Here is a 23448-nt window from a genome sequence, read left to right as displayed (position 1 = left end):
ACTGCTGGGTGCCGACCACGTGGCCAGAGTATCGTGACGTCATGACTCCGCCCCCGTGTGACATCACGCCCCACCCCCGCTATGCAAGTCTATGGGAGGGGGCGTGGCGGCCGTTATGCCCCCTCCCATAGACTTGCATAGCGGGGGCGGGGCGTGACATCACAATACTCCGGCTCCGTGGTCAGCACCCGGCAGTTTGTGAGCTGGCAGCGCGGCGTGCAGCTCAAAGAGGTGGGTGCCGAATTCAAGATTGCGGTAGTCCCCAGCGGCGGGACCCCCGTGGTCAGACTTCTTATCCCCTATCCTTTGGAAAGGGATAAGATGTCTTAGGGCCGGAGTAACCCTTTAACCTGGTGAAACTGAGTTTGACACCCCTGCCCCACGTGAAAGGTATTTGAACTGAAGAGAGTCTATGAATAATAAACGGCTGTCTACAGATGGTTGTCTATTCCTTTTTTTAGAAGATTCTACTTCAATATGTCATCCTTATGCATGTTGGATCTTTTTATGGTTGGAACGTGGACTTACATGCTAGATGTAAGAAGACCTAATTTGCGTGGTGAATGTGATAGGCATGACCCTTATGTTTCTGATGACTGATCAATATATTAATACTAATATGCCACTGCTGATGGAAAAATATATTTGTTACCTACCCCTTAACCCATAAACCAGCTTGCAATCTGCTCGTGACTAAAATGGAGGCCTTGCCATGATGCCAGCACGGCAGAGATAAGAAGTAAAAGACAAAATATCTGACAGACAGAGAACTCTGGAATTTCCCTGTAAAGGAATTTCTGCCAAGAAATCAATGTACACTAAATATGCTAATATATACGGACACAATAATCAAACAACCAATCAAGATTTAACATGCTGATTTTGACGTAATAACTAAACCTCCTTCTTTGTCAAATGTAAAAAACTAAATGTACTTCCTGGATTAAACAGAACTCCTTTGGGGCAGCTGCGAGTATGCTGAGAAAGAGTTTATACCAACAGGCCTGTTTGGTGTATAATTCTTGTGTCGAAACTTAGCAGTATATAACAGCACAGTCAATCATATTTGAGAGCCTCTCTTCGAGCCATCCTTGACAGTTGGACATATACATTGATGACCATACACATTGCAATGTATAGGACATCTTCTAATATCACAGTAGGATAATTCTGACTAGAACTAATCTTTGGAGGTTGCTGCACATTAGGCAAAACCCTTAGGAAAACTTGGTGGTGAGATAAGCTGTCATGGTGCAAAAGACACAGAAGTGCCCACTATTGATCTCTAAGTTTGAGTGTAATAACTTCTTATCCAAATTAGAACATTCACATGGTGGAACTTCCGGGCAGAATTCCGCTAAATTATCCGTCTTTTAAAGTCCACTGCAGCAATGGGGTACTGCTGCACTGTGCACACAGTGGCATTTCTGCAGTAGGAAATCCTGATTCAAGCATCTGCACAAATACTGAACCTATTGAATGTTTCTGCGGATTCTGCTTGGGAATACATTGCTATCGGTGGAGATGGCACATTTCAAAGGAGTCCTAGTGCCCAAGAACATGAAAAAATGTGGACTGTCTGCCCATGTTTTCCTGGGTGGACATTTTACTCCCTGTGAACATAGCCTTTAAAGGGTATTCCAGGGAAATTAACAAGTGATCACCAGCTAAGGTGGAACATCGCTGTGACTGGTCACTTGCTAATGTCCAGGAAGGTGGAGGCTGGGGCGCCCCGAGGCCCCATACAGGAGTTCACTGGAGGAGGGGGAGTGACCCTTCCCCCCGTGGGAATAGGGGTTAAGTGTTTGATAAGTTCAGTTCCCTGGAGTACCTTTAAATGGTGGTGTGGGTCCTTTGCTCAGGATCCCCGTTTCTTGGCTAATCAAAAGCTGTCATGTTGAAGAAATTGTCCTTTCCTGTAAAACATAGACTTTACATTGATTTTAATATTGAGTAATGAATATTTTTTTCCATTGATGGTGCTTCAGGGAAACTGAACACTTACTGTCAGGTTTTCCCCACATATTACAACAGGTTGACGTGGGGGGTCGTGGCTGTGTCTTAGTAAGGGAACATTTTGTGACCTGCTTGTTGTTGGAGGATCCCCCAAAGCAGGCCACCACTAGGACACATATGACATTGACATTTTGTTGACCTTTTACAGGGTCCAATTATAAAGAATGAGTGTTCCTAGGAATTTTCCTTCCCGATAATCGGTTGTGTAAAAGGACTCCTGATCAGACGACAAACACGAAAGTGCTAGTTCAATGGCTGATCAGAACTTTTAGATGGCCAAAACCTGCAATAGATTGAGATGTGTAAAGGCTCCTTAGATGAGCACCGATCATTGAGATTCTTATGGCCCTGTCGGCCCGTAAAAAAGGGCCTTGGGGGCTTCCTTTTGTGCCTCAGCTTTTTCATAGTCCTAAATAGACTATAGTCTACCAATAGTAAACACTATCTGCAGCTGCAAATGGATATAGAGGTCTTCTTGAAGTCTTTATGAAAGCTTTATTACACAGTGCACATTTATTATAATGACTGTGATGATCATTGTGCAAATATTTCATTAACAATTGTTGTCGATAGGAAGTAAACAGAGGATCAACAGATTGCAGTCATTGCATATCTGCTAACATCAGTTACCGACACTTGAAAGATCATGGTGACGGATGGGACAGATGCATAATTCGCCTATTTGTTATGAGGCTTTTGTGTAGGATCAGAATGATGATGGGATAGCACCAAACATCAAATACCAGGTCTTCAAAGAGACAGGAAGTTGTATGCAAATTTATGGTAGACTTGACGTCACAACACAACTCCATTTGTTCTCGACCTTGAAGCTGTCACAATTCCAATATGGTTGGCCAGACTTCTTGCAATAGGTGCATCACCACTAGCACTTCTCCTTATGGCAGGCCCCAGGAAACTAAAGGGGTTGTGCCAGGGCCCAATCTGATTGCAAGGACTGGGGTTCATTGCACTGCCACTCCAATCAAAGTCTGTAAGACTGATGGAGATAGCTTTGTAGCCTTCACATTAACTCTTTAGAATGGTGAGTACTCACTCTTGCACTTCCTTTCCCTTACTTCTCTGTCAAATCAAGCACCTAAACCTACTCTCTGCTATGCCATAAAACAGTGCTGGAGACAATATACAGGACTGAAAAGGCTGGCACTATGTCAGAGAATGATTTGCAAAGTGCTATATAAGCAGAAAGGAAAACACAACTGCATCACAGCAAGGAAAGGGGTTACATCGCATACACAGTGAACTGTGCTGCAGATCACAAACTAAAAGGGGAGAGGATTACTGCAAGGAAAATATTACATCACTAAAGCAGCCCTAGTCTAAGCAGTGAACTGCTGTTGATGCTAAACTACATAAAGGATAGCTACCCACAACTTTATGGGTCATAGGATGAAATCCTTTTAGACACAGTGTAGACCCTCTACAGGAGGCAGACGAGATGCATTCACAAAGTCCAGGCTCTCTTCTGCACACTAAGCCTGTCCACCAGGTTGTAACTGGTATTGCAGCTCAGAATGTGTCACTGCTTTTCTTTTTTCTTTTTACCAAAGCTGGCATTTTTTTCTACGATCCCTTTAAATCTTCGTAAATGGCATTAATGCTTAATTCATTCTTTTTTTTATTAAGTATCTTTCTTTTTTGAAATCTTAGAAGTAGAATTAATTGAGCGAAATGACACATCATCACAGAGGGATTTGTGGTTTGTGAATTGTTTCTGTGGTTGTTTTATACTTATGAACTTTCTAATTACTTCCTGAAAGCTGGATGAATAATGACCTCATATCACCATGATCTACCCTGCTCTAAGCTAAGCCATTTCTCCTTCACTGTGTTGTAGAATGCGGCTGGTGTCATACCAGAACACCAGAGTAGTCAGCAACTAAAACCTCATACCTACCCCCCCCCCCCCCCCCCCCCCCCACCACCACCTTGTCCTAACTCATTACATTAACTGAGCTCTCGCACCAGTGGGGTTCCCAGATTCTTACTATTGCCAGCTAATGTTAACATTCCCAAGGGTGAGAAGTTGACCACTTCCTATTTCCATCAAAAGTTTTGGTGATCCTAGTGACAACATTGTCTGCACCTAAACATAGTTTTTAATTCCATAATTTATTTCTCAGTGCATTATTCCAGCTAAAAACATTTTGTAGCCACTGGATGGCAATAGGTGTTTAATATATGTAGACCTTGGTTAAACCTCAGTGGGACCTAAATGCAGTGGAGGACCACTGCCCCCCCCCCCCTCTCTCCCCACTCGTTTGTTTGGTTTTTCTTACTGTGTTGATCCAGAGGAAGGCAAAAAACCCTTAGGAGGATGATGCCAAGTGCCCCTTATTAGGGGGAAAAATTTCTTCCAGACTCCAAATAAATCCCTGGATCAACATTCTGTCCCTAAAAATCTATTATCCATAACCTGTAATGTTATTACTCTTTAGAAATGTATCTAAACCCCTTTTGATCTCTTTAATTGAGCTCCCTATGACACTTCCTCTGGCAGAAAGTTTCACTTGCTAAGCAAAGTAAAAAAGATGCGTAGCTCCAAAAATAGCCTAAAGCATAATTAGTCTGGCTGCAGGATACCTGTTAAAAGGGGTTCCGGCCCCAAGACATCTTATTCCCTATCCAAAGTATAGGGGATAAGATGTCTGGTCGCGGGGGTCCCGCCGCTGGGCACCCCCGCAATTTAGCATGCAGCACCCACCTGTGAGCACTGCTGGAAGCTCTCAGTGTTATGCCTCCCGACCACAAAGACGGAGTCGTGACATCACGATACTCTGCCCCCGTGGTCGGGAGGCATAACACTGAGAGCCTCCAGCGTTTCCAGCAGTTCTTACAGGTGGGTGCTGCATGCTAGATTGCGGGGGTCCCCAGCGATCAGACATTTTATCCCCTATCCTTTGGATAGGGGATAAGATGTCTTGGGGCCGGAGTACCCCTTTAAATCTCCAGGCAACTTCATAGCCCAAGCCTTGCCCACTGCTAAAGCAAGTTTCAGGCAAGTCTTGAGTAGTTAGACTTATATGATGTAGATAATACCAATATTGGGTAATAATTGTGTATATTTTTGTCCCTGCAGCTATTGCATGTTTGTCTCTATGAGGAGTCCAAATACAGGAAGTGGTGGACAAGCAGGGTTCTGTGCACTAAGAAAAAGCAGGACAGTGTGCACTGAGGCTCTATAACATACTCCCGGCTCATACATCATGATGATTGACAAGCCAGGAGCCTGCACGATCCCTGCTTGTCCTGCCCTCACTTCCTGTTTTTGGACTCCTCATAGGGACACACAGGCAATAGCTGCAGGGACAGCTGCAAAACATTTCATAGGACTTAAGAATTTGATTGGACAGTACATCAGTCCCATTTTATTCAGGGCTTTCCCAAAAACCATAGTGTAAAAGCAATGAGGAGGGCGGTGTGTACAAAATTGCACAAAAAGAGGCTTTTTGAGGCAAAACTGGGCAAAGTAGGGCTAAAACTGTCCTATCATTTGGGATACAAACTTTATGGAACAACTCGTCATTAAAGCTGGCCGCACACTTTAGATTATTAAAAGGACCTGCTTATTTTAACAGGATTGTCTTATCACTGTGGGAGATTAGCTCCATAGAGCCAGGCAATTAACAGCAAACCACAGTCAAAGATATAACAAAATTTGGTGAAACCAGAACACAGTCTTTACCTTCAGACACAAAATATAAATTAACCCCTGCTTGCCGTAGCACTAAAATACACGCTCCGGGGACTGATTCTGACTGGTGCTGCGTGCAAGATCACGGTGGTCCCTAGCGGTGGGACCCCCGCGATCAGACATCTTACCCCCTATCCTTTGGATAGGGGATAAGATGTCTTAGCGCCGGAGTACCCCTTTAAACACCAGATCCTTCTGTTCTGGGGACCAAATCAAATGCTATAATGGGAGGCCCATTTCGATATTTGCTATTGTGCCCCCTTTCTGCACCTCTGGATTCTAGGATTATAGCTCCTGGACCCCCTTCTGATGTTCCGAACATCTTAAACATTCCCATACTTACCATCATTTGGATAAGCCCCATCCCTGGTAACAACCAGGAAGCGCCCATAGAGCTTCTATAAGAGGGACTTCATAAACCCACTGCTTATGTGGTCAATTTTGTTGGACTATCCCACCAAAATTGTGACTGCTGGCAGAAATGGATCACCCGAGAAGTCTAGTAGAGAAGTTAATGTGTTGGTAAGTTGTTCCGTTGTTGCCTTGATTAGGACACTAAATTGTGTCCCTATTATGGCCGTCTAAAACAGACCTAAAGGGGGTTTAAAATAAAATAAAACAACAAAGAAACGGTACCGTGCACTCACCGCATGGTCTGTGAGTTCAGTCCTGGAGGATCAAGGTCCGGGAGATGTCCATGGATGGCACTGAAGCGCTCGGAGGCAACGGCAGCCTTTTCACACGGTACTCCGTGCTTCTTCCGGCCCTAGGGGGCCGGAAGAAGCACGGAGTACCATGTGAAACGGCTGGCGTTGCCTCTGAGCGCTTCGGTGCCAACCATGGACCTTGAGCCTCCAGAACTGAATTCACAGACCATGCGGTGAGTGCACGGTATTGTTTCTTTGTTGTTTTACACTTGGTTTGTTGATACTGGATACGTAACACCCCGCAGGTGTATTGAAGTCATTGGCTGAATGGAGGACCGCGGCTTAGTACACACTTAAATTAGTGAGTTTGCTACATTGTTTTCCATATAGTGGCATTAAAATAAAATAAAACATGTTGATAATCTGAGTATATTCACAGATGATTTATTTAACCCATAGGTCTTAGGCTTCCTTTCTTTCTGATCTCATGAGTCAAATTGAAATATTATCCAAAATAACATCTCCTTTCCATTCCAAAAATGAGGTTACCATTTGACTTCAGCTTCTGTTCCAAATTTTGAAATCCAAGATCTTGAACTCTCTTGATATTATTAATCCATATGTATTATCGGTTATGGCCTTTATTACATATGCACCAGGCGCACCTGGCTTTGGGTAATGGAAGTCAGTAATCTCATTAATGGGGACACAAAGAGGTATTAATCGAAAGACATGTGCCTTGTAAAGACTAGTATTATTATAACAGCTGTGTGAATCTATTTCACATGTGTGTCGAGGAGCAGAATGATACAAAATAAGAAAAAAATGAGTTGAAGGGGTGGTGAGAACTATTTTCAGATACCATATTATCTATTAGACAGTGTTGAACGAGGCTACAAAGAGTGTCTCTAGCATTGGAGGGCTCAGTGCATTCATGCATTACATGGACATCATATAGATTTTAATGTGACCTATGCATTGTTTCCTGTGGTGGCACTGCAGTAAAAATTGAATATTTGCTAGTAAATCCCCTTACAGAATACAGATGATGGTTGGAGGCCTTAATTTAGAGATACCTCGATAGAGCGCCCTTCTATAGGGGGCCCTTGTGGGAGAGAAAAAGCAACAATGATGCTCTCCTTATATCCTGACCTCATTTCTCATCCTCATATCCCATCCTCATATCCCAACCTCATATTCAATCCTTATATCCCAACCTCATATCCTAACTTCATATCCCAAACTCAAATCCCAATCTCTTATCCCGACCTCATTTCCCATCCTCATAGCTCATCCTCATATCCAGACCTCATATCCAAGTCTCACATCCCAACCTCATATCCTGTCCTCATATCCTGACATCATATCTCATCCTCATATCCAGACCTCATATCTAGTCCTCACATCCCAACCTCATATCCCATCCTCATAGCTCATCCTCATATCCCGACCTCATAGCCCAGTCTCACATCCCAATCTCATACCCTGTCCTCATATCCCGACCTCATATCCCAGTCTCACATCCCAACCTCATATCCTGTCCTCATATCCCAACCTCATATCTCATCCTCATATCCAGACCTCATATCTAGTCCTCACATCCCCACCTCATATCCCACCCTCATATCCCGACCTCATATCCCAGTCTCACATCCCAACCTCATATCTTGTCCTCACATCCTGACCTCATATCCCAGTCTCACATCCCAACCTCATTTCCTGTCCTCATATCCCAACATCATATCTCATCCTCATATCCAGACCTCATATCTAGCCCTCACTAGTGTTGCTCGCGAATATTCGCAATTCGAATTTTATTCGCGAATATCGCATATTCGCGAATACGCGAATATTCGCGAATATAGCGCTACATATTCGTAATTACGAATATTCGTTTTATTTTTATTTATTTTTTCACAGTACACATCACAGTGATCACCCCTCTCTGTTTCCAGCTTGTATGGTGTAAGAAGGCTCTAATACTACTGTGTGAGACTGGCGTGCGAATTTTCGCATATACGAAAATTTGTATATGCTAATTTTCGCATATGCGAATTTTCACTTATGTTAATTTTTGTATATGGAAATTTTCGCATATGTTAATTTTCGCACACGTGAATATTCGTATATGCGAAAATAAAACAAGACTATTGCGAATATGCGAATATTCGCGAATATGACGAATATTCGTCCATATATTCGCGAATATTCGCGAATTCGAATATGGCCTATGCCGCTCAACACTAGTCCTCACATCCCAACCTCATATCCCATCCTCATAGCTCATCCTCATATCCCGACCTCATATCCCATCCTCATATCCCAGTCTCACATCCCAACCTCATATCCTGTCCTCATATCCCGACCTCATATCCCTGTCTCACATCCCGACCTCATATCCTGTCCTCATATCCCGACCTCATATCCCTGTCTCACATCCCAACCTCATATCCTGACATCATATCTCATCCTCATATCCAGACCTCATATCTAGTCCTCACATCCCAACCTCATATCCCATCCTCATAGCTCATCCTCATATCCCGACCTCATATCCCATTCTCATATCCCAGTCTCACATCCCAACCTCATATCCCGACCTTATATCCTGTCCTCATATCCTGTCCTCATATCCCGACCTCATATCCCAGTCTCACATCCCAACCTCATATCCTGTCCTTATATCCCGACATCATATCTCATCCTCATATATTGTCAACTATATAGTGTAAAATATCAGCAGCGGAGCTGTTTATTAATTAATTTCTGTAAAGAGATGCTGGAAACCATTAGCACATTTTAGGTTTCTTATGAGACATCTAAACTTGGTGGGATCCATGTAATGGCTCTGATTCTTGCAGATTTTCACATCAAACCCCAGAGAATTGTGACTTCTACCTGTAGACTTCGCCATGAATTTTTGTTAACATCCCAGCATGCTTGGTACTCTGTTGGTTCAAGGCAATAGGCATAAGCCTGATGTGAACTAAAGAAGGGCACCCTACATATACATATGTATTCAGGCGCCACGATCTTTAATTATTAACAGTACCACTTTTGTGTAGTTTTGACTTTTTGATAGCTTTTAAAAAAAAAAAAATTCTGGGATGTGATGTGACCAAAATGAGTCAATTTTGGTGTTTGAAATTTTTATATGTATAGGCCCATCTTCCCAGCACGTCATACTTTCTCACTTGTAAATGTAGGTCATGTGACATGGAAGGGTAACCCAGCCGGTCCTTACATGCTGATAGAATAGTGAGATCACCTACCCCTCACCACCCTATGAGCAGGTTTTGAGCTGAGTTTTTCTTATCACCTCTACTGTACCCCTTCTGACAGCAAGGGTCGCTTCTGATGCCACTAACACAAGGGTCGCTTCTGAGGCCACTAATACAAGGGTCGCTTCTGAGGCCACTAATACAAGGGTCGCTTCTGAGGCCACTAATACAAGGGTCACTTCTGATGCCACTAACACAAGGGTCGCTTCTGAGGCCACTAATACAAGGGTCGCTTCTGATGCCACTAACACAAGGGTCGCTTCTGAGGCCACTAATACAAGGGTCGCTTCTGATGCCACTAACACAAGGGTCGCTTCTGAGGCCACTAATACAAGGGTCGCTTCTGATGCCACTAACACAAGGGTCGCTTCTGATGCCACTAACACAAGGGTCGCTTCTGAGGCCACTAATACAAGGGTCGCTTCTGAGGCCGCTGATACAAAGGTCACTCCTAGGGCCATTACTACAAGTGGCCTCGCTGCAGAAGGGCCCCTGGGTGTAAGACATTTCTACCAAGTATAGTCATTACTATGATGTAATGGAACTAAGAAGTAACAGAGAAATTGTATATATTGGTCCTATGTGCTGTGTTTTTGGCAGGCAGTTACACGTGACACAGGGCAGGGATTTGGCTGCCAAGACTGTTGTCAAGAACAAAGTTAGCCAACCCCATTCAAGAGTGTCTCCTATGCTGGAGGACTTGCTATGACCATGTTTTGCAGGGCTGTTCTTCATGCTCATGGGAGACATGCAATTCCACATTTCTCCAGTAGTGGCCACTGCAGTAAAACTCCACCGCTAACCTTAGCTTCCTCCAGCAGTAATCAGCTGATTAAACGGCTGGAATTTCAGATGCTTTAATCAAAACAACAACCGGCTGTCCGGCCATGCTGGGAGTTATAGTTTTGAAACAGCTGGAGGCACCCTGCTTGAGAAGCACCGATCTAGAATGAACCTTGAAGCTTAAAGGGAATGTATTACCTAGTTTACATTTATGACTGATTATAGCCAGATATTGAAATATGTTCTTTTTTTCAAATCTGTCTCTATTTTCAGATTAAAAATATATATATATATATATATATATATATATATATATATATATATATATATATATTGTACACTATTATGGGGACAGTCATCTTGCCTGAGCTGTTTTTAATTGTATTTAGAGATACGCTTTACAGTAAGCCTCATGGACCATAGACAATAGACGAGAGCCATTGCATAAAGATGAATAAGAAAGGTGTCTGGGTGTATTCGGGACCATTTTAGAGGTCATTCTACAGGGAGAGGAGGCTAATCTGTGTGCAACAGCTATTGTTTGTACCTCTCGCTTTAATCCTGTTTGTGATGATAAGAAGAGACTACTGGGAAGTGATCTGTACAGAACAGGAAGTCTCAGTTTAGTTTTAGACCTAGTGGCCAGGATAGGAACTGCAAGATTTTAAAGAGTAAACTGGAACATTAGAAAGAAAAGAAAAATCACCAAAAATTCTTAAAAAAATGTGATTTAAACAAAAGGTTATTTTCTGATGATGCATAGCTGTTTTAATAATGTTACTTAGGGAGGGTTTATTTTGGATCGCCCATAGCTACAATATTGGGATTTCATGTTTTCACATATTAGTATCTCAGTATTATACATCTGCAGTTGTCAAAGATTCAATGACAATTTTATTAAACACGTCCAAGAACACCCTGTGGACCTAATTACTAAATCCCTCAATTACATTTGAGAACCACAGGCAAAGCCCCCAATATAAGAACTCGGTTCAGCTGAGGACGAGGCGGGAGAGAGACTTGTGCGCGTTCTCATTGGGAGCAGAGCGTTGTGTCAACTCTCCCTATCTCTTCTACATGGCTGGTTACTAAATTAAGCTTTGGCTCCATCGAGACTCTGAACTATTTCAGAACTTCAATGTCACATTTTATCTCCGTCATTGAAGTTGTGGTCGGTGTTTACATTTGTTAAGCCGGTTAATGTTTCTCCTTTCTTTAACTGTCCCAAAAAAATAAGATGTGTCATCAATAAAACAAAAGTTTAAATTAAGTTTTTAAAAATTTTGGTGATGTTTTTTCTTCTCATTTTCCATTTTACAATATATATTTAAAAAAATAACCCTTAAAGGGGTATTCCAGTATTTTTTTTATTTGGCTATGCTACAGGGGCTGTAAAGTTAGTGTAGTTCATAATATAATGTCTGTACCTGTGTGTGACGGTTTTCTCACAATTCTTATGTGATTTTCACTCCAATATTTATTTTTAACAGCATACAAAATGACTGTTGTCTCAGATTTTTCCCAGCTTGCAATGCGGCCGAGACCTGACTCACTAGTCAACTGATGACAGGGATCCTGTCTCCCAATTCTTCTGTATTTTTGACCCTACATTTATACAGCATTAAACAGCATACAAAATGAGCGTCGTCTCATGTTTTCCCAGGTTGCAGTGCGGCACGAGACATTATATCACTGGTCAGGTGTTCAGAGGGAGCCTGTCTTTGCTTCAATGGGTGGAGAGACCAATGGGTGGGAGGTTATTCTGCAAGAATTAGCAACAGCTGGAGGCACCCTGGTCAGAAAACACTGGTCTATGCAGTGAAGGGAGTACAGGTGTGTTTCAATGGGTGGGGGGGCTGATGTGTGGGAGGAAGAAGAATGACTGCACACTTACAAACAAGGAACTATAGGATCCTTCCTATGCCTGGCAGGTACGTACTAAAATCACTTAAAGGGATACTCCGCTGCTCAGCGTTTGGAACAAACCGTTCAGAACGTTGGAGTCATAGCCCCGCCCCCTCATGACATCACGCCCCCCCCCTCAATGCAAGTCTATGGGATGGGGCATGACGGCTGTCACGCCCCCTCCCATAGACTTGCATTGAGGGGCGGGGTGTGATGTCACGAGCTCCTGGTACCGGCTCCAGCATTCGGAACAGTTTGTTCCAAATGCTGAGCAGCAGAGTATCCCTTTAATGGTGGATAACCCCTTTAACCCGTTAAGGACAAAGGGCTTATGGGTACGCCCTTGCGTCCTGGTACATAAGGACCAGGGGTGTACCTGTATGCCCTGGTCCCTTTACCGGTGTTTGAAGCACGCCCAGGGGTTGAGTGTGTTTCAAACCCAGTTCCAACTGCTATCAGCAGTCGGGGTTATTAGGGTTAGCCCTGTTATCAGAAGATGCCAATTTTAAACATACTCATTTTTGGTGCATGTAGTTGGGATTTTTTTTAAGAACTTAAATAAAATAAAACTTACAAAAATTTGGTATCCTTGTAGGTGTCATTTTTGCTAAAAAGTGCACTGCGTAGAAACGGAAGCCCTCACAAGTTACACAATGTTTGTTTTTTTAAATTTCACCCCACTAATAAGTTTTTTTTTTTGTTTCGCCGAAAATTTTGTTTAAAAATAAGTGAGTTAATTACAAAGTACAATTGGTGATGCAAAAAAAAAGCCCTCATATGGGTCTGTAGGTGAAAAATTGAAGGTGTTATGATTTTTAGAAGAGGAGGAAAATAAGTTTTAGATCGCGGGGGGTCCGAGCTCTGGACACCCCCACAATCTTCTATTTGGAGCCCCGGTTCACAACCCCTGCCAGAAACGGGAGCCACCACACCCCCTCCATAAAGCTCTATGGGAGAGCCTAAGATTGCTGAACAGCTCTCCCATAGAGCTTTATGGAAGGGGCGTGGCAGCCTCCGTTTCAGACGAGGCTAAGTTTTAGATCGCAGGGGGGTCTGATCACTGGGCCCCCCGCGATCTCCTGTTTGGAGCCCCGGTTCTCCAGCACAATTACCCCACCTCCCCACCGTTGATTCCCTACCTGAGCAAGTATCCAGCAGGCTCCAGCGAAGATCCCGGGTCCCCAGGCATCTTCTCCTGCAAGTACGGCCTCCATCTTCTTCCCAGATCCCCTCGACATCCAGGGGCGTTCTGACTAATGGCAGGGGATAGGAGGAGATCGCAGCTCTGCGACCTCACTCCTATGCCTTAGGCTGATCGGGGCTGTTGCTGACAACTCCGATCAGCCCTATTTTCCGGGTGATCGGGTCACCAGAGACCCGATCAGCCCGGAATTGGAGAAAATCGCATGTCTGAATTGACATGCGATTTTCTCCGATCGCCGACATGGGGGGGGTCTCAGGACCCCCCTGGGTGATGTGTCGGGGTGCCTGCTGAATGATTTCAGCAGGCATCCGGCTCCGGTCCCCAACCGGCTAGCGGTTGGGACCGGATTTCCCACGGGCGTATGGATACGCCCTAGGTCCTTAAGGATTCGGAATGCAGGGCGTATCCATACGCCCTGTGTCCTGCAGAGGTTAAAGGGGTACTCCACTGGAAAACATTTTATTTATTTTTTTATCAACTAGTGCCAGAAAGTTAAACAGATTTGTAAATTACTTCTATTAAAACAATCTTAATCCTTCCAGTACTTATCAGCTGTTGTATACTCCAGAGAAAGTTCTTTTCTTTTCTGTCTGACCACAGTGCTCTCTGCTGACACCTCTGTCCATTTTAGGAACTGTCCAGGGTAGGAGCCAATCCCTACAGCAAATCTGTCCTGCTATGGACAGTTCCTGATATGGACAGAGGTGTCAGCAGAGAGCACTGTGGTCAGACAGAAAGGAAATTCAAAAAGAAAAGAACTTCCTGTGGATCATACAGCAGCTGATAAGTACTGTAAAGATTAAGATTTTTTAATAGAAGTAATTTACAACAGTAGTTTAACTTTCTGGCACCATTTGATTTAAAAGAAAATGTTTCCAGTGGAGTACCCCTTTAAGGCCAAAATGAGCTTCATCCTTAGGAGGTTAAAGAGGACCTGTCGCCTACTAAAAAAAAAAAATAATAATAACATTTTTTTTTTTTTTAGATTTTAACCCCTTAAAGACGCATGACGTAAATGTACGTCCTGGTGCGGTGGTACGTAACGCACCAGGACGTACATTTACGTCCTGTGCATAACCGCGGACATCGGAGCGATGCCCGTGTCATGCGCGGCTGATCCCGGCTGCTGATTGCAGCCAGGGACCCGCCGGCAATGGCCGACGCCCGCGATCTTGCGGGCGTCCGCCATTAACCCCTGAGGTGCCGGGATCAATACAGATCCCGGCATCTGCGGCAGTGCGCGATTTGAATGAATGATCGGATCGCCCGCAGCGCTGCTGCGGGGATCCGATCATTCAGAACGCCGCACAGAGGTCCCCTTACCTTCCTCCGCCGGCTCCCGGTGTCTTCTGCTCTGGTCTGAGATCGAGCAGACCAGAACAGAAGATAGCCGATAAAACTGATCTGTTCTATGTCCTATACATAGAACAGATCAGTATTAGCAATCATGGTATTGCTATGAATAGTCCCCTATGGGGACTATTCAAGTGTAAAAAAAAATGTAAAAAATTTTAAAAGTAAAAAAAAAGTGAAAAATCCCCTCCCCCAATAAAAAAGTAAAACGTCCGTTTTTTCCTATTTTACCCCCAAAAAGCGTAAAAAATTTATTTTATAGACATATTTGGTATCGCCGCGTGCGTAAATGTCCGAACTATTAAAATAAAATGTTAATGATCCCGTACGGTAAACGGCATGAACGAAATTTTTTTTTCCAAAATTGCTACTTTTTTAATACATTTTATCAAAAAAAAAATATAAAAAATTTATTAAAAGTTTTTTATATGCAAATGTGGTATCAAAAAAAAGTACAGATCATGGCGCAAAAAATGAGCCCTCATACCGCCGCTTATACGGAAAAATAAAAAAGTTAGAGGTCATCAAAATAAAGGGATTATAAACGTACTAATTTGGTTAAAAAGTTTGTGATTTTTTTTAAGCGCAACAATAATAGAAAAGTATGTAATAATGGGTATCATTTTAATCGTATTGACCCTCAGAATAAAGAACACATGTCATTTTTACCATAAATTGTACGGCGTGAAAACGAAACCTTCCAAAATTTACAAAATTGCGGTTTTCTTTTTAATTTCCCCACACAAATAGTATTTTTGTTGGTTGCGCCATACATTTTATGGTAAAGTGAGTGATGGCATTACAACAGACAACTGGTCGCGCAAAAAACAAGCCCTCATACTAGTCTATGGATGAAAATATACAAAAGTTATGATTTTTAGAAGGCGAGGAGGAAATAACGAAAACGTAAAAATAAAATTGTCCAAGTCCTTAAGGCCCAAATGGGCTGAGTCCTTAAGGGGTTAAGGTTCTCATGATACTTTTGTACCATTTTTATTCTCTTTTTTTTTTTTTCAATTTTCAAAAATGTCCTGCCATTGTGCATTCAGCTTTCATCCGAACCTCTCCATGATCGCTTGATATAAGTCAATGTAAAAATATATAGTTTAAAATAGCCGATTATATTGTACCAACCATGTTACAACTCAATCCAGTAACGGGCGTCTTTGTCCCGAGCTTATGATAACATTCATGATTGTGATTGCAGTAAATTGTTTTTTGTTTTTTTCTTAGACTTCAAAGCAGCCACAAATGATGAAATGTCTACTACTTAGTGCAAAAATTTGGGAGAATGTTTTCCTTAAAAATGTTTTCCTTATAACAAAAAAAAAACAATGAAATTGCGAATGTTGTTTTTTGTCTTCTTGATTCGTTTTGACAGGTCTTTGGCATTGCGTAAAGTAATGGCTAAAGGGGTACTCCGCTGCTCAGCTTTTGGAACAAACTGTTCCGAATGCTGGAGCCTGCGCCGGGAGCTCATGATGTCATAGCCCCAGCGCATCATGATGGTAAGCCCCACACCCTCAATGCAAGTCTATGGGAGGGGGTGTGACAGTCGTCACACCCCCACCCATAGACTTGCATTGAGGGGGCGGGGCTATCACGTCACGAGCTCCCGACGCCGGCTCCAGCGTTCAGAACGGTTTGTTCGAAACGCCGAGCAGCGGAGTACCCCTTTAATAACTATACATAAAAAGATACATGCCAAAAAGACCACATGGTCCATCTAGTATGCCCTTACATTATTACATATAATAAATAATTAAATAATAATAATAGTCATTATACATATAGGGGGAGATTTATCAAAACCTGTGCAGAGGTAAAGTTGCTGAGTTGCACATTGCAACCAATCAGATCACTACTTTCATTTTTAAAGAGGCCTGGGGAAAAATGAAAGAAGCGATCTGATTGGTTGCTATGGGCAACTGCTGCACAATTCCTCTAGACAAGTTTTGATAAATGCCCCCCATAATTCTTTATAGATTAGATGGCATGGTTTTTATATGTATGAAACATTAAACAACCATTATTATACATTGGCCCTTATTTACTAAGAGTGTTGTGTTGGTTTCTTTGTGGGTTTTAATTCCCTACAATTTATTTTCCACGGTATTGACTAAGGTTTCCCTACATTTCCCACTTTCCCTACACTTTGCTTTTTTTTACACATGTTCTGATCTGTCTGGTTTTCCTCAGCTCAAATCCACCACATTTTATGTGGAAACCTTAGTAAATATGTTGGGTTTTTGTGAAAATGGCGGGAACATGCCCCTTTTTTGAGACCACGCCCCCTCCCATAGACTTGCATTGAGGGAGCGTGAGGTGACATCACTTGGGGGCGTGTGCATGACGTCACGACCCCAGTAGCCCGCACCCAGCTTCAGAACAAAATGTTTCAGATGCTGGGGCAGTGGAGTAACCCTTTAAGTTGCAGTATCACAAACAACCTATGGTACTGTTTTTTGGAAAAACTTCTTCAAGCCTATTAACTCAATGAACAGAAAAGTAGATAGTCTATGTTTTATCCCTTGAAGGTATCTGTATACTAAACATTCCATTCTCCCAAAATAACAGGTCAGCCTTGTAGATTTAAAGGGGTACTCCCGCGACAATTAAACATCCTGCCGAATGTCCATGTGGGGGACGGGATATGAGGTTGGGATATGCAGACGGGATATGAGGTCAGGATATGAGGCTGGGATATGAGGTTGGGGTATGAGGTCGGGCTATGTCGGGATATATGGTCGAGATATGAGGTTGGGATTATAGGACAGGATATGAGGGCGAGATATGCGGACGGGACATGAAGATGGGATATGAGGACAGGATATGAGGTCAGGATATGAGGTCAGGATATGAGGACAGGATATGAGGTCAGGATATGAGGACAGGATATGAGGTCAGGATATGAGGTCAGGATATGAGGACAGGATATGAGGTCGGGATATGAGGACAGGATATGAGGTCAGGATATGAGGACAGGATATGAGGTCAGGATATGAGGACAGGATATGAGGACAGGATATGAGGTCAGGATATGAGGACAGGATATGAGGTTGGGTTACGAGGTTGGGATATGAGGTCGAGAGAGAATAAATAAATGTTTTAAAGCAGTACTCCGGTGGAAAACTATTTTTTTAAATGAACTGGTGCCAGAAAGTTAAACAACTTTGTTAATTACTTGTATTAAAAAATCTTAATCCTTCCTGTACTTTTTAGCAGCTGTTTGCTACAGAGGAAATTCTTTATTTTTTGAATTTCTTTTTTTTCTTGTCCACAGTGCTCTCTGCTGACACCAGATGCCCGTATCAGGAACTGTCCAGAGCAGGAGAAAATCCCCATAGCAAACCTATGAGGCTCTGTACAGTTCCTGACACGGACAGAGGTGTCAGCAGAGAGCACTGTGGACAAGACAAAAAGAAACATCTATGGAAACTTTCATTATAACAAATATCTTTATGTTTCTTATGTCTACCGCTTGCTATTTTTTGTTGCTTTGTCTACTGTACAGAATGGAATGAATCTAATTATCTAGTCCCTACCATACTCTTAGTAGCACACTTTTTTGTAAACCCGTAACATTATCTTAGATACGTCGAAACGCGTTGTTTTTTATTTTTTTTTGTTACAGGGTATTGTCCTTGTTGTAAGATAGGGGGGATTGTCCCTGTTTTCGAGATAGGGGTACCATACCTCAAATAGGTCCTCCTTTGAAGGGTCCTTCTACTCTGGATATCTAGTGATTTAGTCAAATTTTTGTATTCAATTTTTGAGATTGTGTTGTTAATAAAGATTTGATAAATTTTAGCAATTTTTCTCTTGGTTTATTTTTTTTTTTATACATACACACATAAATGTTTTAAAGCGGTACTCCGTTTTATACATGTATAATTCACACAACATATAGTAAACTTTGAATACGTAGGAATGAAGAGATATCTACACACTTTAGGATATTTAGTTGTGTCCTTGTGGGTGCAAATAGGAAAATGTGTAGAAACCCATAACTGTAAGAAGAACGTTGCTTCTATTTCCGCATATCTAATTCTGTGTTTTTCCTTCTTCAGATCTTACAGGTGAATAAGGTGATGTCCATCCTGTTCTGTGTGATGTTTCTTCCTTATCTTTGTGGCATCCACGCTACCACCATGGATAAAAGGAATTTGCCAGAAAGTTCAGTCAATTCCCTATTTATTAAGCTCATGCAAGCAGACCTTCTCAAAAACAAACTTCCCAAGCAAGTGGTCAACACCAAGGAAGTAAAGCAGCAAAGTACGATACCGAAAGCGGAAATACTTGACTTGGACATGGTTGATAATGGGAAATCTGACTTCCAACCGGTCATCTCAATAGAAGCGGAGCTGTTTAAGCAGCAAAAACAAAAACGCTATAACTCACCGCGCGTGCTCTTGAGTGATAGTCTTCCCTTGGAACCACCACCTTTGTATCTTATGGATGACTTTATTGGACACTCTTCATCCTCCAACAGAACCTCAAGGAGGAAACGATTTGCCGACCACAAAAGTCACCGAGGGGAATATTCTGTGTGTGATAGTGAAAGTTTATGGGTCACAGATAAGTCAAATGCAATTGACATTCGGGGACATCAAGTAACTGTGTTGGGTGAAATTAAGACTGGGAATTCACCCGTCAAGCAATATTTTTATGAAACCAGATGTAAAGACGCCAGACCAGTCAAAAATGGCTGCCGAGGTATTGATGACAAACACTGGAATTCTCAATGTAAAACCTCCCAAACTTATGTCCGAGCATTGACTTCAGAAAACAATAAACTGGTGGGCTGGCGATGGATAAGAATAGACACGTCTTGCGTGTGCGCGTTATCGAGGAAAATAGGAAGAACATAGCTTCGACTTTTCATTATATAAATTATTACTTTAAATTATATAATATGCATGTAGCATATAAATGTCTATATTGTTTATATATTATAAGATGTTCTTATTTATTAAATTTCAGCAAACGTATATAAGCTTTATCTCCTCTCCAGATGGATCTCAGAAGAAGTCTGTGCCTTCTTTCGGGGGCATTGTAGAAAAAAAAAAAATTCCCAAAAAGTATACATCTAATTCTACTGCGAGCAGTATATAAGTAATATGACCCAGATCTATATGTCAGTATTCCTCCTACAGTATTTTCATGCCACCGACTTTTTCTTAGTAGACTTTTTTTTTTAAATCCGACTATATCAGAGATGTATAAATTGTATGAACATTATATTCAATTGCAATATATTTTACCTCAATTAAAAGAAGAAAAAAAATAATATTTAAATTTTTTTTACTTGTTCCATTTCAATCAAAATGTTGAAATAAGATCCTGGTGATGTTATATGTGACTTTAGTTTGTTGCTTTTTGTATATATAAGATATGTTTTTATCGATATAGACTGGCTTTTTTCTTATCTCTGACTTTTTTAAAAGCAGTTGCCCAAAAAGTAAATGGCACCAAAGATAAATAAACATAATTGTAACCCCCCCCCCCCCCCCCCCCTTAACATTGTAGGGTTTTTCCCATCAAAGACCCAATTTTATTTCCCATCATAAACCCTGGGCCAATTCCCTTATACTTTTGGAGAGGAAGCTCCTTAACCGGTTCCCACTAGTATAGGACCACCTAGCGTTAGACCTCTAAGGTCCCCCTGGCATAAGGGGATGTAAACCATTGTAGTATCCCAAATGATAAAAGTGGGCCACGTCCAAGACTCAAGTTTCTTTTCCCCTCTTGAACCCTGAGACAGTTTCCTGGCCACTTTGGACAGAAGGAACCATAACAGGTTCTCACTAGAATAGGACCACCTAGCGTTAGACCTCTAAGGGCTCCCTGGCATCATGGGATGTAAACCATTGTAGTATCCCAAATGGTAAAAGTGGGCCACGTTCAAGACTCAAGTTTCTTTTCCCCTCTTGAACCCTGGGACAGTTTCCTGGTCCCTTTGGACAGAAGGAACCTTAACAGGTTCTCGTGAGTATAGGACCAACCAGACATAGACCTCTCTTAGGACCCATGGCATTATGGTTTGTTCATGATTGTTTACCTGTCATGAAGCCTGGCCAATTTCCTGGTCCCTTTGCAGAGGGATCTCCTAAGTAGATTCTCACTATTCTAGGACCAACCAGGGTTAGACATCTCAAAGGCCACATGGCATCATGGTCTGTCTCCATGTGTGTGAACCATTGTAGTACCCAAATGTAGTACCCAAATGCAAAAAGTAAGTCACATCAAAGACCCACATTTCTTTTTCTGTCATGGTTTGTCTCAATGATATGTAAACCCTTTTAGTGTCCCGAATGCAAATTATTATCAGACTTTGGGTTACGTTTTACTGCCAACGTTACTGAAAAACCATTATATATATACTGTATTGAAAATGGCCTCACTGACAATATGTGACAAAAAGATATTCTCAATTTCTCTCATTTTCAAATGTAAATTAGGAAATATCAAGAGTAGATATCAATTGATCTACCCCTGTTAAATGTCAAATATATCCAATACTGGCAGTGTGTTGACTGTATAAATCATTGGAGTTAATTGAAATAAAGTAAATTTTATATGTATTTTAATTTTTTTTACTATCCCTATGAATTATTTAAAAATTGTACCTATAAATTACCAAGGTCCTAACCTTAAAGGGGTACTCCGCCCCTAGACATCTTATCCCCTATCCAAAGTATAGGGGATAAGACTTCAGATCGTGGGGGTCCCGCTGCTGGGGACCCCCGGGATCTCGGCTGCAGCACCCACCTCAACGGCTTCCGGCAACGCTGGAGGTTTCGGATCCCGACCACGCGAGCGGAAGCGCGTGATGTCACGACTCCGCCCCCGTATGACGTCACGCCCCGCCCCTCAATGCAAGTCTATGAGAGACTTGCATTGAGGGGCGGGGCGTGACGTCACACGTGGGCGGAGTCATGACGTCACACTCTTCCGCTCGCGTGGTCGGGATCCGAAGCCTCCAGCGTTGCCGGATGCCATTGAGGTGGGTGCTGCAGCCGAGATCCCGGGGGGTCCATAGCAGCGGGACCCCCGTGATCTGATAGGGGATAAGATGTCTAGGGGTGGAGTACCCCTATAAAGAGGTTCTCTATTGAGTGCAATCTCTTTTTGTTTGAATGGACCCTGATGACAAATTGACCTAAAGGTGTCCTGCTGCTGAGACTCCTAGTGATCATATGTGATCTGTAAGGGAACATGGTTCATATTCTCTGCAGCACTCCCACAGGGAAAATGTGGCATTACACTGCTCCAAATTGAACCCAATGGGTTCTCTTCGTGATGCAGAAGTCCTTACTGTTTGTATTCATTCTTCTCCATTCTGGCTAATAGATAAGGGTTTCGGATAGGGGAAAATCTTTTGGTAACTCAGGACTACCTAATCTCTAAACTAGACAACCCCTTAACCTGTTTAATCTAAGTGTCAGTGTTACTTCCATAGAAACTGTGTTAGGAAACTCTCTAACTGGGGCTTAAGAAACTGTTGATTTTAATGGTCCTTCTATGGTCCTTACACTCTGGGTTCTAGCAGTCTCCTTGATTTATAGTCACTGATGATCTCTTTCAACATAGCTCAATAAACAGTCCGTAGATAACTGAAGGCATGAAACTAAGGAACCTACGGCAAAGCTTGCCTAAGGGACAAGGCTCTTCTGAAGAAGGACCCATGTTAACACCATCTACCTACAACCAGAATACTCAATATTTATAAAAAAAAAATAATGTTATAAAACATGTTCAGTCCATAATGGGCACCATACGTCGTGTTTATTCAATATTGCCATAAGTCATTTCATTACATGACTGGACTATAGGAAATGTGCAATTGTAAATTATAACTGATATATATATATATATATATATATATATATATATATATATATATATATATATCTCAAAGATCCACAAATATCTGGAAATATTGGGACACACACAATGATAAATTGTGAGGACAAAGGACAATCTGGCAGATGTTCTCCAGACTCTTCAATATCCCGGGGTGTATCATTATTTACAGCCCCCTATGTCCGGTGAATATATGAAACGAGATGGAATAGCATAAAACATCACAGACGCAGCCCTCTCTCCGAGCACCCATATTGCAAATACATAAAGTAGAGAATTGACCTTGTCAGATTTGTTTGAAAAAATGAAGGAAAGAAAAAAAAAAGAAAAAAGATATTTTATAAAGTTTTTCTCCATTTGTATGAAATGACCAAAGTTATGCAAGGATTTTCTGTTTTCCACTCATGTTTTTGACAGATGTTTTGTGCAGTTCAAAGCTGAAGCAAAATTTGATACGTCCTCCAAGTAGCTTTATTCAATATGTTTTGTATTATTTTCTGTATGAAATAAATGTGTCTTTTGATATGGAAAGATCTTACTTAATCTCAGTGGTTTGCCTGAAATCTCTTAAACAACCTTTTATATATGTCGTTCTATTATCTATCTATCTTTCTATCTATTTCCTATCTATCTATCATCTATCTATCTATCTATTATATCTTTCTATCTATCTCCTATCTA

At 42.0% G+C, this 23448-nt stretch overlaps 1 protein-coding gene across 9 annotated transcripts in view; it reads left to right on the top strand.

Annotated features, from left to right (window-relative positions):
- Positions 1-20305, top strand: part of NTF3 (neurotrophin 3) — a 102635-nt gene extending 82330 nt beyond the window's left edge. For 5 of the 9 annotated variants that reach the window (XM_056517218.1, XM_056517217.1, XM_056517215.1 and 2 more), the window contains exon 2: positions 18972-20305. In XM_056517218.1, coding sequence (XP_056373193.1) covers positions 18993-19772 — 780 coding nt within the window. In that variant the 5' untranslated portion in view covers positions 18972-18992 and the 3' untranslated portion in view covers positions 19773-20305. Of the gene's footprint in view, positions 1-12318; positions 12371-16509; positions 16544-16622; positions 16631-17271; positions 17357-18971 lie in introns of those variants that run through there. The other 4 variants (XM_056517221.1, XM_056517220.1, XM_056517219.1 and 1 more) reach the window with 4 other exon arrangements.
- Positions 20306-23448: the final 3143 nt, after the last annotated feature.

The sequence above is a fragment of the Hyla sarda genome, chromosome 4 (genome assembly GCF_029499605.1).
Source record: "Hyla sarda isolate aHylSar1 chromosome 4, aHylSar1.hap1, whole genome shotgun sequence".
NCBI lineage: Eukaryota > Metazoa > Chordata > Amphibia > Anura > Hylidae > Hyla > Hyla sarda.
Note: the sequence above shows the minus strand (reverse complement) of the source record. Positions and strands in the feature narration are given on the sequence as shown.